The 14,236-nt window shown below is 39.6% G+C and overlaps 1 protein-coding gene across 5 annotated transcripts in view; it reads left to right on the plus strand.

The window, feature by feature from the left end:
• NEMF (nuclear export mediator factor) overlaps positions 1 to 14,236 on the plus strand; it is a 77,725-nt gene that overhangs the window by 48,054 nt on the left and 15,435 nt on the right. For all 5 annotated transcript variants that reach the window (XM_055289467.2, XM_055289469.2, XM_063644575.1 and 2 more), the window contains 7 exons: positions 5,197 to 5,309; positions 8,042 to 8,099; positions 8,605 to 8,663; positions 8,759 to 8,879; positions 10,643 to 10,922; positions 11,661 to 11,703; positions 11,831 to 11,880. In XM_055289467.2, the coding sequence (XP_055145442.1) occupies positions 5,197 to 5,309; positions 8,042 to 8,099; positions 8,605 to 8,663; positions 8,759 to 8,879; positions 10,643 to 10,922; positions 11,661 to 11,703; positions 11,831 to 11,880 (724 nt within the window). The remainder of the gene's footprint in view (positions 1 to 5,196; positions 5,310 to 8,041; positions 8,100 to 8,604; positions 8,664 to 8,758; positions 8,880 to 10,642; positions 10,923 to 11,660; positions 11,704 to 11,830; positions 11,881 to 14,236) is intronic.

Below are 14,236 nucleotides of genomic sequence, written 5' to 3' on the forward strand. Positions count from 1 at the left end.
TACAGTTGATATGATCTCACACATTTAAAAAACCCAAAGAATCCACCAGTAATTATCAGAGCTAATAAACAAGTTCAGCAATGTCCAGGATATGAGATCAATAAACAAAAACAGTTGTATTTCTATACACTACCAATGAACGATCTGAAAAGGAAATTAATAAAACAATTCAATTTGTAATTAGCATTAAAAAGAATAAAATACTTAGGAATCAATTTACCAAAAGACTTACAACACTTATAGATAACAAACTATAAAATTATTTTAAGGAATTAAAGACCTAAATTGGACATCCCATGTGCATGTATTGGAAGTCTTAATATTGTTCTGATAGCAGTACTCCCCAGTAATCTAGGAATTCAATGTAATCCCTCTCAAAATTGCAGCTGGTTTTTTTGTTTTGTTTTGAGACAGGGTCTCCTGTCATCCAGGCTGTAATAAAGTGGTGCGATTGGCTCACTGCAGCCTTGACCTTTCATGCTTAAGTGATCCTCCCATCTCAACCTCCTGAGTAGTTGGGACCATAGACACGTGCCACTGTGCCCAACTAATTTTTGTGTTTTTTGTAGAGACAAGGTTTTGCCATGTTGCCCAGACTGGTCTCGAGCTCCTGAGCTCAAGCAGTCCATCCACTTTGACCTCCTAAAGTACTGGGATTACAGGCATGAGCCACTGCCCCTGGCCCTGCATTTTATCTTATTTTTTCAGAGATGGAGAAGCTGATTCTAAAATTCATGTGGTAATGCAAGGAGACTCAGATTAGCCAAAGCAGTATTGAAAATGAAGAGCAAATTTTGAAGGACTCATGTTTCCTGATTTTAAAGCTTTCTACAGAGTAACAGTAATCAGGACACTGTGGTACTGGCATGAGGATGGACAAATAGATCAAGGGATAGAATTGAGATTCCAGAAATAAACCTGTAGTTTATGGTCAGTTAATTTTCAGCAGGGGTGCCAAGACCAATGGGGATAGAATTTCCTCTTTCTTTTTTTTTTTTTTTTTTTTAATTTTTTGGTTTTGGTTTTTCAAGATGGAGTCTCGCACTGTCTCTCAGGCTGGAGTGCAGTGGTGCGATCTCGGCTCACTGAAGCTCCGCCTCCTGGGTTCACACCATTCTTCTGCCTCAGCCTCCCGAGTAGCTGGGACTACAGGCGCCCACCACCACGCCCAGCTAATTTTTTGTATTTTTAGTAGAGATGGGGTTTCACCATGTTAGCCAGGATGGTCTTGATCTCTTGACCTTGTGATCTGCCCGCCTCGGCCTCCCAAAGTGCTGGGATTACAGGCATGAGCCACCGCACCTGGCCTCTTTTTTTAAATAGACATTTTTTTCGACCAGTTTTAGGTTCACAACAAAATTGAGCAGAATGTGTAGTGATTTCCCAACATACCCCCTGCTGCATACATGCATAGCCTCCCCATTATCAATATCCCCCACCGGAACGGTACATTTGTTACAACTAATGAATCTACATTGACACATCATTATGGCCCAGAGTCCATAGTTTGCATTAGGGTTCACTCTTTTTTTTTTTGAGACAGTCTCGCCCTGTTGCCCAGCCTGGAGTGCAGTTGCGTAATCTCAGCTCACTGCAACCTCTGCCTCCCGGGTTCAAGCGATTCTCCTGCCTCAGCCTCCAGAGTAGCTGGAATTACAGGCACGTGCCACCACAACCGGCTAGTTTTTGTATTTTTTAGAAGAAACAGGGTTTTACTATGTTGGCCAGGCTGGTCTCGAACTCCTGACCTCAAGTGTTCTGCCCACCTCGGCCTCCCAAAGTGCTGGGATTACAGGCATGAGTCACCGAGCCCAGCCAGGGTTCACTCTTGATGATGTATATAGTCTTTGAGTCTTGACAAATGTATAAAACATGTATCTGCCATTATATTATCATACAGATTTAGTTTGGCTGTGCTAAAAAAAATCCTCTGTGCTCTGCCTGTTCATCCCTCCTGACAACCACTGATCTTTAAAGGCTGGCTTCTTCACTTAGTAGTATGCTTTTACCTTTTCTCCATGTCTCTTCATGGCTTGATAGCTCATTTCTTTTTATCCCTGAATAATATTCAGTTGTCTAGATGAACCACAGTTTATCCATTAATCTACTGAATTTGGTTGCTTCCAAGTTTTAGCAATATGAATAAAGCTACTATAAACATCTGTGCAGGTTTTTGTACTGATACAAGTTTTCAGTTCATTTTGGTAAATACCAAACATCAAGATTGTTGAATCACATGATAAGAGTATTTTTAGTCTTGTAAGAAACCACCAGACTGTCTTCTAAAGTGCTGTACCCTTTTACATCACTACCAGCAATGGGAGTTCCTGTTGTTCCACTGCCACCAGAATTTAGTGTTGTCAGTGTTTTGGATTTTGGCCATTATCATTGATGCATAGTGTATTTCAATGTTATTGTAATTTGCATTTCCTTGATGACATATGATGCAAAGCATCTTTTCATATGCTTATTAGATATTCATATGTATATCTTTGATGCAGTATCTGTTAAAAGTCTTTGGCCCATTTTTTAATTGGGCTGTTTGTGTTTTTACTGTTGAGTTCTAAGAGTTTTTTTATATTTTAGATAACAATCTTTTATCTGCTATGTCTTTTGCAAGTATTTTCTGCCAGTCAGTGGCTTAACTTTTTAACAGTAGTATGGCACTGCTAGATATCAACATGCAAAAGATTGAGGTTAGACCTCTTAATCACACCATTTATAAAAATTAACTTAAAATGCATCCAAGACCTAAACTTAAAAGCCAGAAGTATAAAGCTGCTAGAAGAAAACAAGGCATAAATTTTCATGATCTTCTGTCATGCAATAATTTCTTAGATATGATACCAAAATCATAAGTAATCAAACAAAAAACAGGTAAGTTAGACATAAAGTTAAAAACCTTAATTCAGCCCGGGCATGGTGGCTCACGCCTGTAATCCCAACACTTTGGGAGGCCGAGGCAGGTGGATCACCTGAGGTCAAGAGTTCGAGACCAGCCTGGCCAACATGGTGAAACCCTGTCTCAACTAAAAAATATGAAAAATTAGCCTGGTATGGTGGTGGGCACCTGTAAGCCAAGCTACTTGGAAGGCTGAGTCAGGAGAATCACTTGAACCCTGGAGGCGAAGGTTGCAGTGAGCTGAGATGGCATCATTGCACTCCAGCCTGGGCAATGAGTGAAATTCCGTCTCATAAAATAAATAAATAAAACCTTAATCCAAAGAACATTATCAAGAAAGTAAAAAGACAACCCACAGAATAAGAGAAAATATTTGCAAATCATTTATCTGATGAGACTAGTGTCCAAAGAATTCTTAAGTTTAAACAATAGAAGGGGAAGTAACCCAGCTGAAAAATGAGCAAGAGATTTGAATGGGTATTTCTGCAAAGATACGTGAATGGCCAACAGTCACATGAAACGATTCTCAGTATCATCAGTCATTAGGAAAATTTAAATCAAAATCACAAGATACCAGTCAGGTGCTGTGGCTCATGCATGTAATCCCAGCACTTTGGGAGGCAGAGGCAGGTGGATCACTTGAGGTCAGGAGTTTGAGACCAGCCTGGCCAGTATAGTGAAACCCCATCTCTAGTAAAAAATATATATATGTATAAAAATTAGCCGGGCGTGGTGGTGCACGCTTGTAATCCCAGCTACTCAGGAGGCTGAGGCAGGAGAATCACTTGAACCCAGGTGGCGGAGGTTGCAGTGAGCCGAGATCGTGCCACTGCACTCCAGCCGGGGCGAAAAGAGCAAGACTCCATCTCAAAAAAAAAAAAAAAAAAAAAAAATCACAAGATACCACTTTATACCCACTAAGACGTGTTGATGATGATGCTGGAGAAAACAGTAACACGTGTTGGTGATGATGGTGGAGAAAATAGAATACTGCTGGTAGGAATGGACAATGATACAGCTGCTGTGGGAAGTGGTTTGGCAGTTCCAAAAAATGTTAAACATAATTGACCCAGCAATTCCTCTCTTAGGTATATACCCAAGATAAGCAAAGGTATGTGTCCACACAAAACTTGTTTGCAGATATTGATAGCAGCATTATTTATAATAGCCAAGAAATGTAAACAATCCATATGCCATTCAATTAATAAAGACACAGAATGTGGTATATCCTTATAATGGAATATTATTCAGACTTGCAAAGAACAGAAGTACTTATATGTGCTTTTAACATGGATGAACCTTGAAAAACATTAAGCTAAGTGAAAGAAGTCAAACCTAAAATGCTGTATATGATTACATTTGTATGAAATGTCCAAAATAGGCAAAACCATAGAGACAGAAAATAGATTAGTAATTGCCAGGGGCTGGGTACAGAGGAGAAAATGGAGAGTGGCTGCTAATGAATATAGGGTTTCTTTTCTGGAATGATGAAAATATTCTGGAATTAAATAGTATTGATGGTCATGGTCACACAGCATTGTGAATATACAAAAAGCCATTGAATTGTATACTTTAAAGGGGTGAATTTTATGGCATGTAAATTATACCCCAATTTAAAAATATTTGAAATCTAACCATAAGGGACATGTTATTCATATATGCTCTTCATGTTCATGATTCAGCCAATCTGTTTTAATTTTGGAAGTCTTCAAACTTTAAATGGATTTTTCTAAATTATCTTTTCTGGAGTGAAGTTAGAATTATTGATGTGAAAGGATATTTCTTCTCTGACATGTTTTATTTACGTAGGTCATTTAAATCTTGCTCTGTAAATAGCAATATTAAAAATACATTTTTAATTAGTAACTTTTTATAATGGCAAAGTAAAAATGTATTAGTATTTAAGATATATGATTGACCAGCCGGGCTCAGTGGCTCATGCCTGTAATTCCAGCACCCTGGGAGGCCGAGGCAGGTGGATCACGAGGTCAGGAGTTCAAGACCAGCCTGGCGAACCATCTCTACTAAAGATACAGAAATTTAGCCGGGTGTGGTGGCAGGCGCTGGTAATTGCACCTACTCGGGAGGCTGAGGCAGAGAATTGCTTGAACCCGGGAGGCAGAGGTTGCAGTGAGCTGAGATTGCGCCACTGCACTCCAGCCAGAACAACAGAGTGAGACTCCATCTCAAAAAAAGATATATCATTGACTCTGTCATGGGGCATGTGATTTTCATATCTTGCTCTGGAGAAAGTCCATACTTTGGTATTGAAACATTATGCATTGTTATTCCAGGAGAACTCATCCCCCCACGGACCTTGACTGAAGCTGGCACAATGGCACTTTGCTACAGTGCTGCTTGGGATGCACGAGTTATCACTAGTGCTTGGTGGGTGTACCATCATCAGGTAATAAAGGCTCTTGTCCTTTTTCTTAATTTACTAAGAGCTACTGTGTGCCAAATTTTGAGAGTACAGAAGTAAATAAAGCAGACAAGGCTCAATAGAGCTAACTTTTTTGGTAGAGGAAAATATGTACATAATGTCAGGTAATAAGTGCCATAAAATAGTATTTTTTAAAGCATGGAAGGGGTTAGAGAGTGATAGGGGATACCATTTTGGTTGAAGTATTGGGGGAACCTTTCTAGGGAGGTAGGATTTGAGCAGAGAGGTAAATGAAGAGAGAGTGATCCACATAGTTATACAGGATAAAGAGTGTTCCAGTTATTATTGATTATTATTGGCATACTGACCTAAAAGGCCTTTCTCCTGTTCATCTTTGTTGGAATATTCTGAATTCTCTTGGGCCCTTCCAGAAAAGTAGGCATATCCTGTTTGTTTTTTTTAAAATTCACTTGTTTTTATTAATTGCCCTTCTTTGTGGTTAATGATGTTGTTGGGGTTTTTTTGCATTTTTTTTTTCTTTGTAGAGATGGGGTTTCACCATGTTGGCCAGGCTGGTCTCAAATTCCTGACCTCAAGTGATCCTCTTGCCTCAGCTTCCCAAAGTGCTGAGATTACAGGCGTGAGCCATGGTGCCTGGCCAGTGCTGTTTAGTTTGGTGATACTTCATTCCATATTTGACCTCACATTGCTATTGATTTCTTATCATACTTTTGAGAATTGTAATTGATGATGATGTACTTTTATAAGTTCCTAAAGCTGTACAGTAGGATAAAAAGAGTTCAGTTTCATTATACTCCCTTAGATTTAGTTTCATTTTTATATCTTTTTATATTTATTATATGTTGTGCTGTGATACTGTCATATAGGGGGATTATAAATTGCTACCTCAGCGCTGTTATAAAAGTGGTTTTAATTCTTTTATTAAGAAATTTTTTAGAATGAAATTTAGTGTGTTTTTAATCACTTGCTGGTTTTTTGTGTTTGTTTGTTTGTTTTGAGATGGAGTCTTGCTCTGTTGCCCAGGCTGGAGTGTAGTAGTGCAATCTTAGCTCACTGCAGCCTCTGCCTCCTGGGTTCAAGCGATTCTCCTGCCTCTGCCTCCTGAGTAGCTGGTCTACAGGAGTGTCCCACCGTACCTGGCTACTTTTTCTATTTTTGTAGAGATGGGGTTTTGCCATGTTGGCCAGGCTAGTCTCAAACTCCTGGCCTCAAGTGATCCTCCTGCTTCTGCCTCCCAAAGTGCTGGGATTACAGGTGTGAGCTAGCACACTCGGCCCGTTGCTATTGTAATGACTATGACTAATAAAGATACTCTCAAGATTTGGGGGTTTCACAGATGTATAAATTTTTTTTTTTTAATGAGATGGAGTGTTGCTTTGTCACCCAGGCTAGAATGCAGTGGCGCGATCTCGGCTCACTGCAACCTCTGCCTCCTGGGTTCAAGCGATTCTCTGCCTCAACCTCCGGAGTAGCTGGGATTATAGGCACCCGCCATCACGCCTGGCTAATTTTAGTAGAGACGGGGTTTCACCATCTTAGCCAGGCTGGTCTTGAACTCCTGACCTCACGATCCACCTGCCTCAGCCTCCCAGAGTGCTGGGATTACAGGTGTGAGCCACCATACCTGGCCCCAAAATTTTTTTAAATTATGGGATAAGTTTACTCACCTTCTGTTTTGCCAAAATAGGATATATTTTTAAAAATCTGCTATTTCATATAGAGAAAAGTTACTTTTGCCTCATGCCTGTAATCCCAGCACTTTGGGAGGCCAAGGTGGGCAGATCATGAAGTCAGGAGTTCAAGGCCAGCCTGGCCAATATGGTGAAACCCCGTCTCTACTAAAAAATACAAAAATTAGCTGGGCATGGTGGTGTGCACCTGTAATCCCAGCTACTTGGGAGGCTGAAGCAGGAGAATCTGTGGAACCTGGGAGGCGGAGATTGCAGTGAGCCAAGATCGGGCCATTGCACTCTAGCCTGGGTGACAGTGCGAGACTCCGTCTCAGAAAAAAAAAAAAAAAAAGCAAAACTTTATTATCAAAAACAGTATCTTAGACAAGGATTTTATTTAATAAATAGAGCTTTTATTTTAGTAAACATAGCTTTATGATAAGCTCATTAACCTATCCTTAGTTTTCTCATTACATCTCATGCTGGAAGAGATGAGTGGACCAGTTCTGGCTGTTGTCCATGGCACTTGAAAATTATTGCCGGGCATGGTGGCTTACGCCTGTAATCCCAGCACTTTGGGAGGCCGAGGCAGGCGGATCACGAGGTTAGGAGTTCAAGACCAGCCTGGCCAACATAGTGAAACCCCATCTCTACTAAAAATACAAAAATCAGCCGGGCATGGTGGTGCGTGCCTGTAGTCCCAGCTACTCAGGAGGCTGAAGCAGGGGAATCGCTTGAACCCAGGAGGTGGAGGTTGCAGTGAGCTGAGATTGTGCCACTGCACTTCAGCTTGGACAACAGAGTGAGGCTTCATCTCAAAAAAAAAAAAAAGAAAAAAGAAAATTATTGATGTAGTGCATTCTTTGTTTTTTTCTTTGTTACTTCCAAAGGCTTATCTGTCATTAAAGGGGTATCTTTCCCTTTAGTATTGAGAATTTATACGAAATTATAAACTTTTCAGAAGACAGTGTGGCTTACTTGACTCTGACTTTACTTTCTCAAGTGGAAAAAGAAAACCAGAGTATTTTTTTAAATAAGAATATAATGTATTATTGTGTTCTTCAGGTATCTAAAACAGCACCAACTGGAGAATATTTGACAACAGGAAGCTTCATGATAAGAGGTAATGTCTTGACAGGAAAAATATCACTAGACTTGTCAATGGATTATGGAGACAGGTTTGAGGACAGTTTACCAATACTCTTAGAACAGAAACGAATTACTCGGATTTCCTATATGACGTCTGCTATGAAGTAAAGAAATTTTTGCCTTGGTGTGACAAGTTTAGTGTTTGTCATATCTTCATGTATATTTTTATTGAGGGCAGTGCACTTCACATAGTTGAGTTATAAGGGTAAGAAAGTATAGCATGAACTTATTTCTGAAAATAGAATATTCAGGATCTGACTGACCCAGAATATCAGAGCAAGTATGTATTTTTTTTCTTCTTAATAACTGTTCCTGTACATACTGCCCAGTTCTATAAATGGGAAATGTTATTCTTCACATAGTAAAAGACAAAATGGATATGACCATTAGTGTCATCTGACACTAATTTTTTTTTGTTTTACAAGCAAAAAGTGGAGAAAACTGATTTTTAAAGCATTAATGTACATTATCTTTTGTAGGAAAAAAGAATTTTCTTCCTCCCTCATATCTAATGATGGGGTTTAGCTTCCTTTTTAAGGTACTCTTCAGCTTCTTGGTTATTTATTTATTTTTTTCCTGATTTTCATTAGTCTTGTCTGAAGCTCCATCACCGAAAAATAACTGTTTCTTTAGGTAGATGAGTCTTGTGTTTGGAGACATCGGGGTGAACGAAAAGTCAGAGTACAGGATGAAGACATGGAGACACTGGCAAGTTGCACAAGTGAACTCATATCAGAAGAAATGGAACAATTAGGTAGTTTATAGATTTTAAGAAATTAGCTTGTGTTGTTTTTTGTTACCTAGTTTTGCTTCTAAATCCTTAGAAGATCATGTCGCTTTTGGGATAATCTAAATTTCAAAAAAAAACCCGAAAACCCAAAGTACTTGCTATAAGTTTTACTAAATTTTTTTTTTGGAAATGCTAAATATACTTATTCTGGTGAATTTAAAAGTATTTATCAGGCCGGGCATTGTGGCTCATGCCTGTAATCCCAGCACTTTTGGGAGTCCAAGGCTGGTGGATTGCTTGAGCTCAGGAGTTTGAGACCAGCCTGGGCAACATGGCAAAACCCCATCTCTACCAAAAAAATCAGCCAGGCATTGTGAGCACCTGTAGTCCCAGCTACTGAAGAGGCTGAGGTAGGAGGATTGCTTGAACCTGGGAGGCAGAGGTTACAGTGAGCCTAGATCACGCCACTGCCACTGCACTCCAGCCTGGGCCACAGAAAGACCTTGTCTCAAAAAAAAAAAAAAGTATTTAATTGGATCCATACTAACATACTTTAATGTATGTTTATATAGTGAAACTTCAGTATTTAATGGGTAATGCATAAATGTGTTTAACAAAGATAGACTCGGGTAAATGTGGATTAGCATTTAGTTTTGGGTTTAGGAATTACAAGTGATAGATGAATTTATAAAGTGCAGTTTCTCATATGAAAATTTGGCTTGATTTAATAAAATATTTGTTTCAAGTAGAGAGCAATTATAGTTGCTGGAATAAATTTACCTGCCTACCTGAGGGAACTAGGGAAAATATTCCCACTAAACTACTTTTGTAGTTATTCTCTCTGCTAAGGTCATTCCTTTTTACAGGTAATATTGCATTGTTTCATTTACTATTACTGTTGTGCTGCAAGTTTCTGTTGATTGAGGCTCACCGTTTCCCTGGGACTGTATAAAGTGCCTTATTTACATTCTTTTCTTTTTTTTTTTCCCCCCTGAGATGGAGTCTCAGGCTTTTGCCAGGCTGGAGTGCAGTGGCACGATCTCGGCTCACTGTAACCTCTGCCTCCCAGGTTCAAGCAATTCTTCTGCCTCAGCCTCCCGAGTAGCTGAGATTACAGGTGCCTGCCACCACACCTGTCTAATTTTTGTATTTTTAGTAGAGACGGGGTTTCACCATCTTGGCCAGGCTGGTCTTGAACTCCTGACCTCGTGATCCACCCGCCTTGGCCTCCCAAAGTGGTGGGATTACAGGCATGAGCCACTGCGCCTGGCCTATTTACGTTATTTTCTATTCTCACAACCGTCCTTGTCAGATGAGTGGTGGCGTCTCATTTTGCAGGTGAGGCAGTAGACCCTGCTACTACTATTAGACAGTGGTCCTTTTGCAGAAGAATGAGCACCTGCTATGTGGGCGTTATATAATACATATTTAAGTTTTTATGTGCAAATTATAATAAAAGCAGCAAAAATTATGCAACTAATTTTGCTGTCTTGCTTTTTGGAAATACCCAACTAAGGCAGAGTTGTGGTTTTCATTGTTGAAAGGGTAGCAATGTCCAAGAAATTTATTGTGGTAAAGGATCTTGGAGATCATTTAGTTCAACCTATTCATAATACAGGTTATTCTTTTGTCTAAGAGTACCCTTTGGGAATGATCAGGCATTTTTCTGGTGATTTTTTGGAGAAATATGGGAGAAACAGTCAGTGGAATATTTTTATGACATTTTTAGGAAATCACCTGGCTTGGTTGGTAGTCCCACACTGACTTTCCTTATGGTAATTCTACAGATGGAGGTGACACTAGCAGTGATGAGGATAAAGAAGAACATGAAACTCCTCCTGTGGAAGTAGAACTCATGACTCAGGTTGACCAAGAGGTTATCACTCTTCAGAGTGGTAGAGATGAACTAAATGAGGAGCTCATTCAGGAAGAAAGCTCTGAAGATGAAGGAGAATATGAAGAGGTTAGAAAAGATCAGGATTCTGCTGGTGAAATGAAGGATGAAGGGGAAGAGACATTAAATTATCCTGATACTACCATTGACTTGTCTCACCTTCAACCCCAAAGGTAATTAAAAAATAAAATTTTACATATTATTGTGTAAGCTGAGAATGATGATGAGGTAATCCTTACAAAGATAATACCAAGATTGACATCAGTACTTTTACCCTCCATTGTCTTACTACTTTTTCACCATTTGATTGGGTCTCTCTGCAAAGAAATTCCCAGGACCAAGGTAGAAAAATACAGTGCATATAGAGTGGCCAAACTAGATCCAAATAGAAACAAGTACATGGTTATAAATGCTAAAAACATAACAAAGGCAATTGCATCAAAGAAATGTGTTTTAGTCTATATAATGTTTTACAGATCATCAGGTGAATAGTCCATAGTTATAAATGCATAATTAACGGGGTAATTCAGAATGGTCTAGGAGTCAGACAGACCAGTATTGGGTCTTAGGGTGTGTCCTTGGGAAAATTACTTTGTGCTTAAGCTTCAGTTTCCTTCTTGGTGAAAACAGAATGGTATCCCTTTCATAGGGATTTGGTGAAGGTTTTATGCGTGTATACCATCTGGCAGTGCCTGACACACAGTAAGTTTTCAGTACACGTCACCTATTTAAAAATGTATATGGGAGTGTGGAGAGAGGAGCAATTTGGTTGTATGTTTTTCTCACTTTACCAAATTTGAAAATTTGTTGGATTGCCAGTACTTAAGAGTATGATATGGGAATGTTTTGGGACTTTGTAAATGAATGTCTTTTACAGGCTAGTAGAGACTCCCTTCTGTTTATTTTCATAGGTCCATCCAGAAATTGGCTTCAAAAGAGGAATCTTCTAATTCTGTAAGCTATTTTCAGTTTTATGAAGAACACCCTATTCTCAATGAATAATTTTCTACTTTTTAATACTACTTTTCAAAAAAGTTAATAGTAGTGATATTTGCATTTGCCTGCTTTTTTTTTTTAATAGAGTGACAGTAAATCACAGAGCCGGAGACATCTGTCAGCCAAGGAAAGAAGGTAAACACACCTGTGTTAATTAACTAAAAAGCATGTTTTTCTTTTTTTTTTTATTTATAGCTCAGCTACCACAGATTACTTAGCTGTTTAAAGACTTCCTTCATTAAATTTACCAAGATTTAGCACAAATTTTTAGTTTTTAATATTAAGCTCTAATACATTTTTCTGTTTAAGGGCCCTAATCTGTAACTATAATCAGTGAAATAGACCTAGTAGAGTAAGTCCTCACTTAACATTTTCTTTTCTTTTTATTTTTTTTTGAAACGGTCTCGCTTTGTTGCCCAGGCTGGAGTGCTATGGTGCAGTCATGGCTCACTGCAGCCTCAAACTCCCAGGCTCAGGCAGTCTCCTGCTTCAGCCTCCTGAGTAACTGGGACTACAGGCGTGTGCCACTACAAAAATTTTTATATTTTTTGTAGAGACGAGGTTTCATCATGTTGCTCAGGCTGGTCTTGAACTCCTGGGCTCAAGTGATCCTCCCACCTTGGCTGCCCAAAGTGCTGGGATTACAGACATGAGCCATTGTGCCTAGCCTTCACTTAACATTTTCTTTTTTTCTGAGACGGAGTCTCGCTTTGTCACCCAGGCTGGAGTGCAGTGGCATGATCTTGGCTCACTGCAAGCCCCACCTCCCGGGTTCACACCATTCTCCTGCCTCAGCCTACCAAATAGCTGGGACTAGAGGTGCCCATCACTATGCCCGGCTAATTTTTTGTATTTTTAGTAGAGACGGGGTTTCACCGTGTTAGCCAGGATGGTCTCGATCTTCTGACCCCGTGATCACCCGCTTTGGCCTCCCGAAGTGCTGGGATTATAGGCATGAGCCACCGCGCCCGGCCCACTTAACATTTTCAATAGGTTCTTGGAAACTTGGACTTAAGGGAAGCAATGTGTAATGAAACCAATTTTGCCATGGGCTAATTGATACAAACGAGTTAAGTTCCTCTGGCATATTTTTGGTCACAAAACCATCACCAAACTTCTAAATAAGACCGAAAACTCTTCTAATATTAAACATTAAAATAAATGTAAACTGTACGTATATTTAAGAAAGATTAATGAAAGCAAGCAAGATAATTACCCAATTTTTGGCAAATCAATGAGTGATGGCAGTTGTAGTGGTAGTGGGTTAAATCAAGGACTATTTGCAAAGTGAAAATTGTAGAGTACCTCCTACTACCATGAGGTTCAAAAACAATACGGCACATTCATTAAACACTTTCATACTACATTGTTGATTGTTGCACATTTGTATGACTATAGTTTATGAATTTTTGACAATCATTTTTATTAAGTAATTCATTCATTCATTCATTCATTCATTCGTTTTTCAACCGTTTATTCCAGTTAAGGGTCATTGGTGGCTAGAGCCTATCCTGGCAGATCAGGGCAAAAGGCCAGAACCAACCCAGAACAGGATGTCATTCCATTGCAGGGCACGCATACCTGCACTCACTCATGCTGGGATAATTTAGACACGCCAGTTAACCTGACATGCGCATTTTGGGATGTGAGAGAAAACCTGAGTACCTGGTGAAAACCCACACAGACATAGGGAGAACATGTAAACTCTGCACAGATGGTGGCTGTGGCCAGGAATCAATTTTGTTCTCATCAAAGTTATAACACAACGATGTTGAATGAAATGATGTTATTTGAGGACTTGCTCTAATAAGACCTTTTATTACATAAACATGTACAATAATGATTTCAGTGTATTACATAGACTAGTTCTAGGGTGATACTGTCAGGAATAAATATGAATACCTGAAATTAGGAAAGTTTTATGTAAGGTAGAAGACTTGATTTTTTGTTTTTTGTTCTTTTTGAGATGGAGTCTTGCTCTGTGGCCCAGGCTGGAGTGCAGTGGCCGTGATCTCGGCTCACTGCAAGCTCTGCCTCCCAGGTTCACACTATTCTCCTGCCTTAGCCTCCCAAGTAGCTGGGACTACAGGTACCCGCCACCACGCCCGGCTAATTTTGTTTTTGTATTTTTAGTAGAGACGGGGTTTCACCGTGTTAGCCAGGATTGTCTCAATCTTCTGACCTTGTGATCTGCCCACCTTGGCCTCCCAAAGTGCTGGATTACAGGTGCGAGTCACCGCGTCTGGCCGATTTTTTTTTTTTTAAATAACAGGTCTCAGGAAGCAAGTAGAAGCAAGGGAAGGGTGGAAGGGAAGGGAACAACTACTGTAGGGTGGGAAAGACTAAGAAAACTAAAGCACTCCCGGAAGAGGCCCTAGAACAGAATGGACAATAAAGCCTTTTCATTTGAGAAAGATAATCATTAAACAATTACAGAGAATTCTGAGCACATAGCCCTGTGCTGGATACTTACTGAGTATACAAAGAGGTA

This window comes from Symphalangus syndactylus, chromosome 8 (genome assembly GCF_028878055.3).
Source record: "Symphalangus syndactylus isolate Jambi chromosome 8, NHGRI_mSymSyn1-v2.1_pri, whole genome shotgun sequence".
NCBI classification, from domain to species: domain Eukaryota; kingdom Metazoa; phylum Chordata; class Mammalia; order Primates; family Hylobatidae; genus Symphalangus; species Symphalangus syndactylus.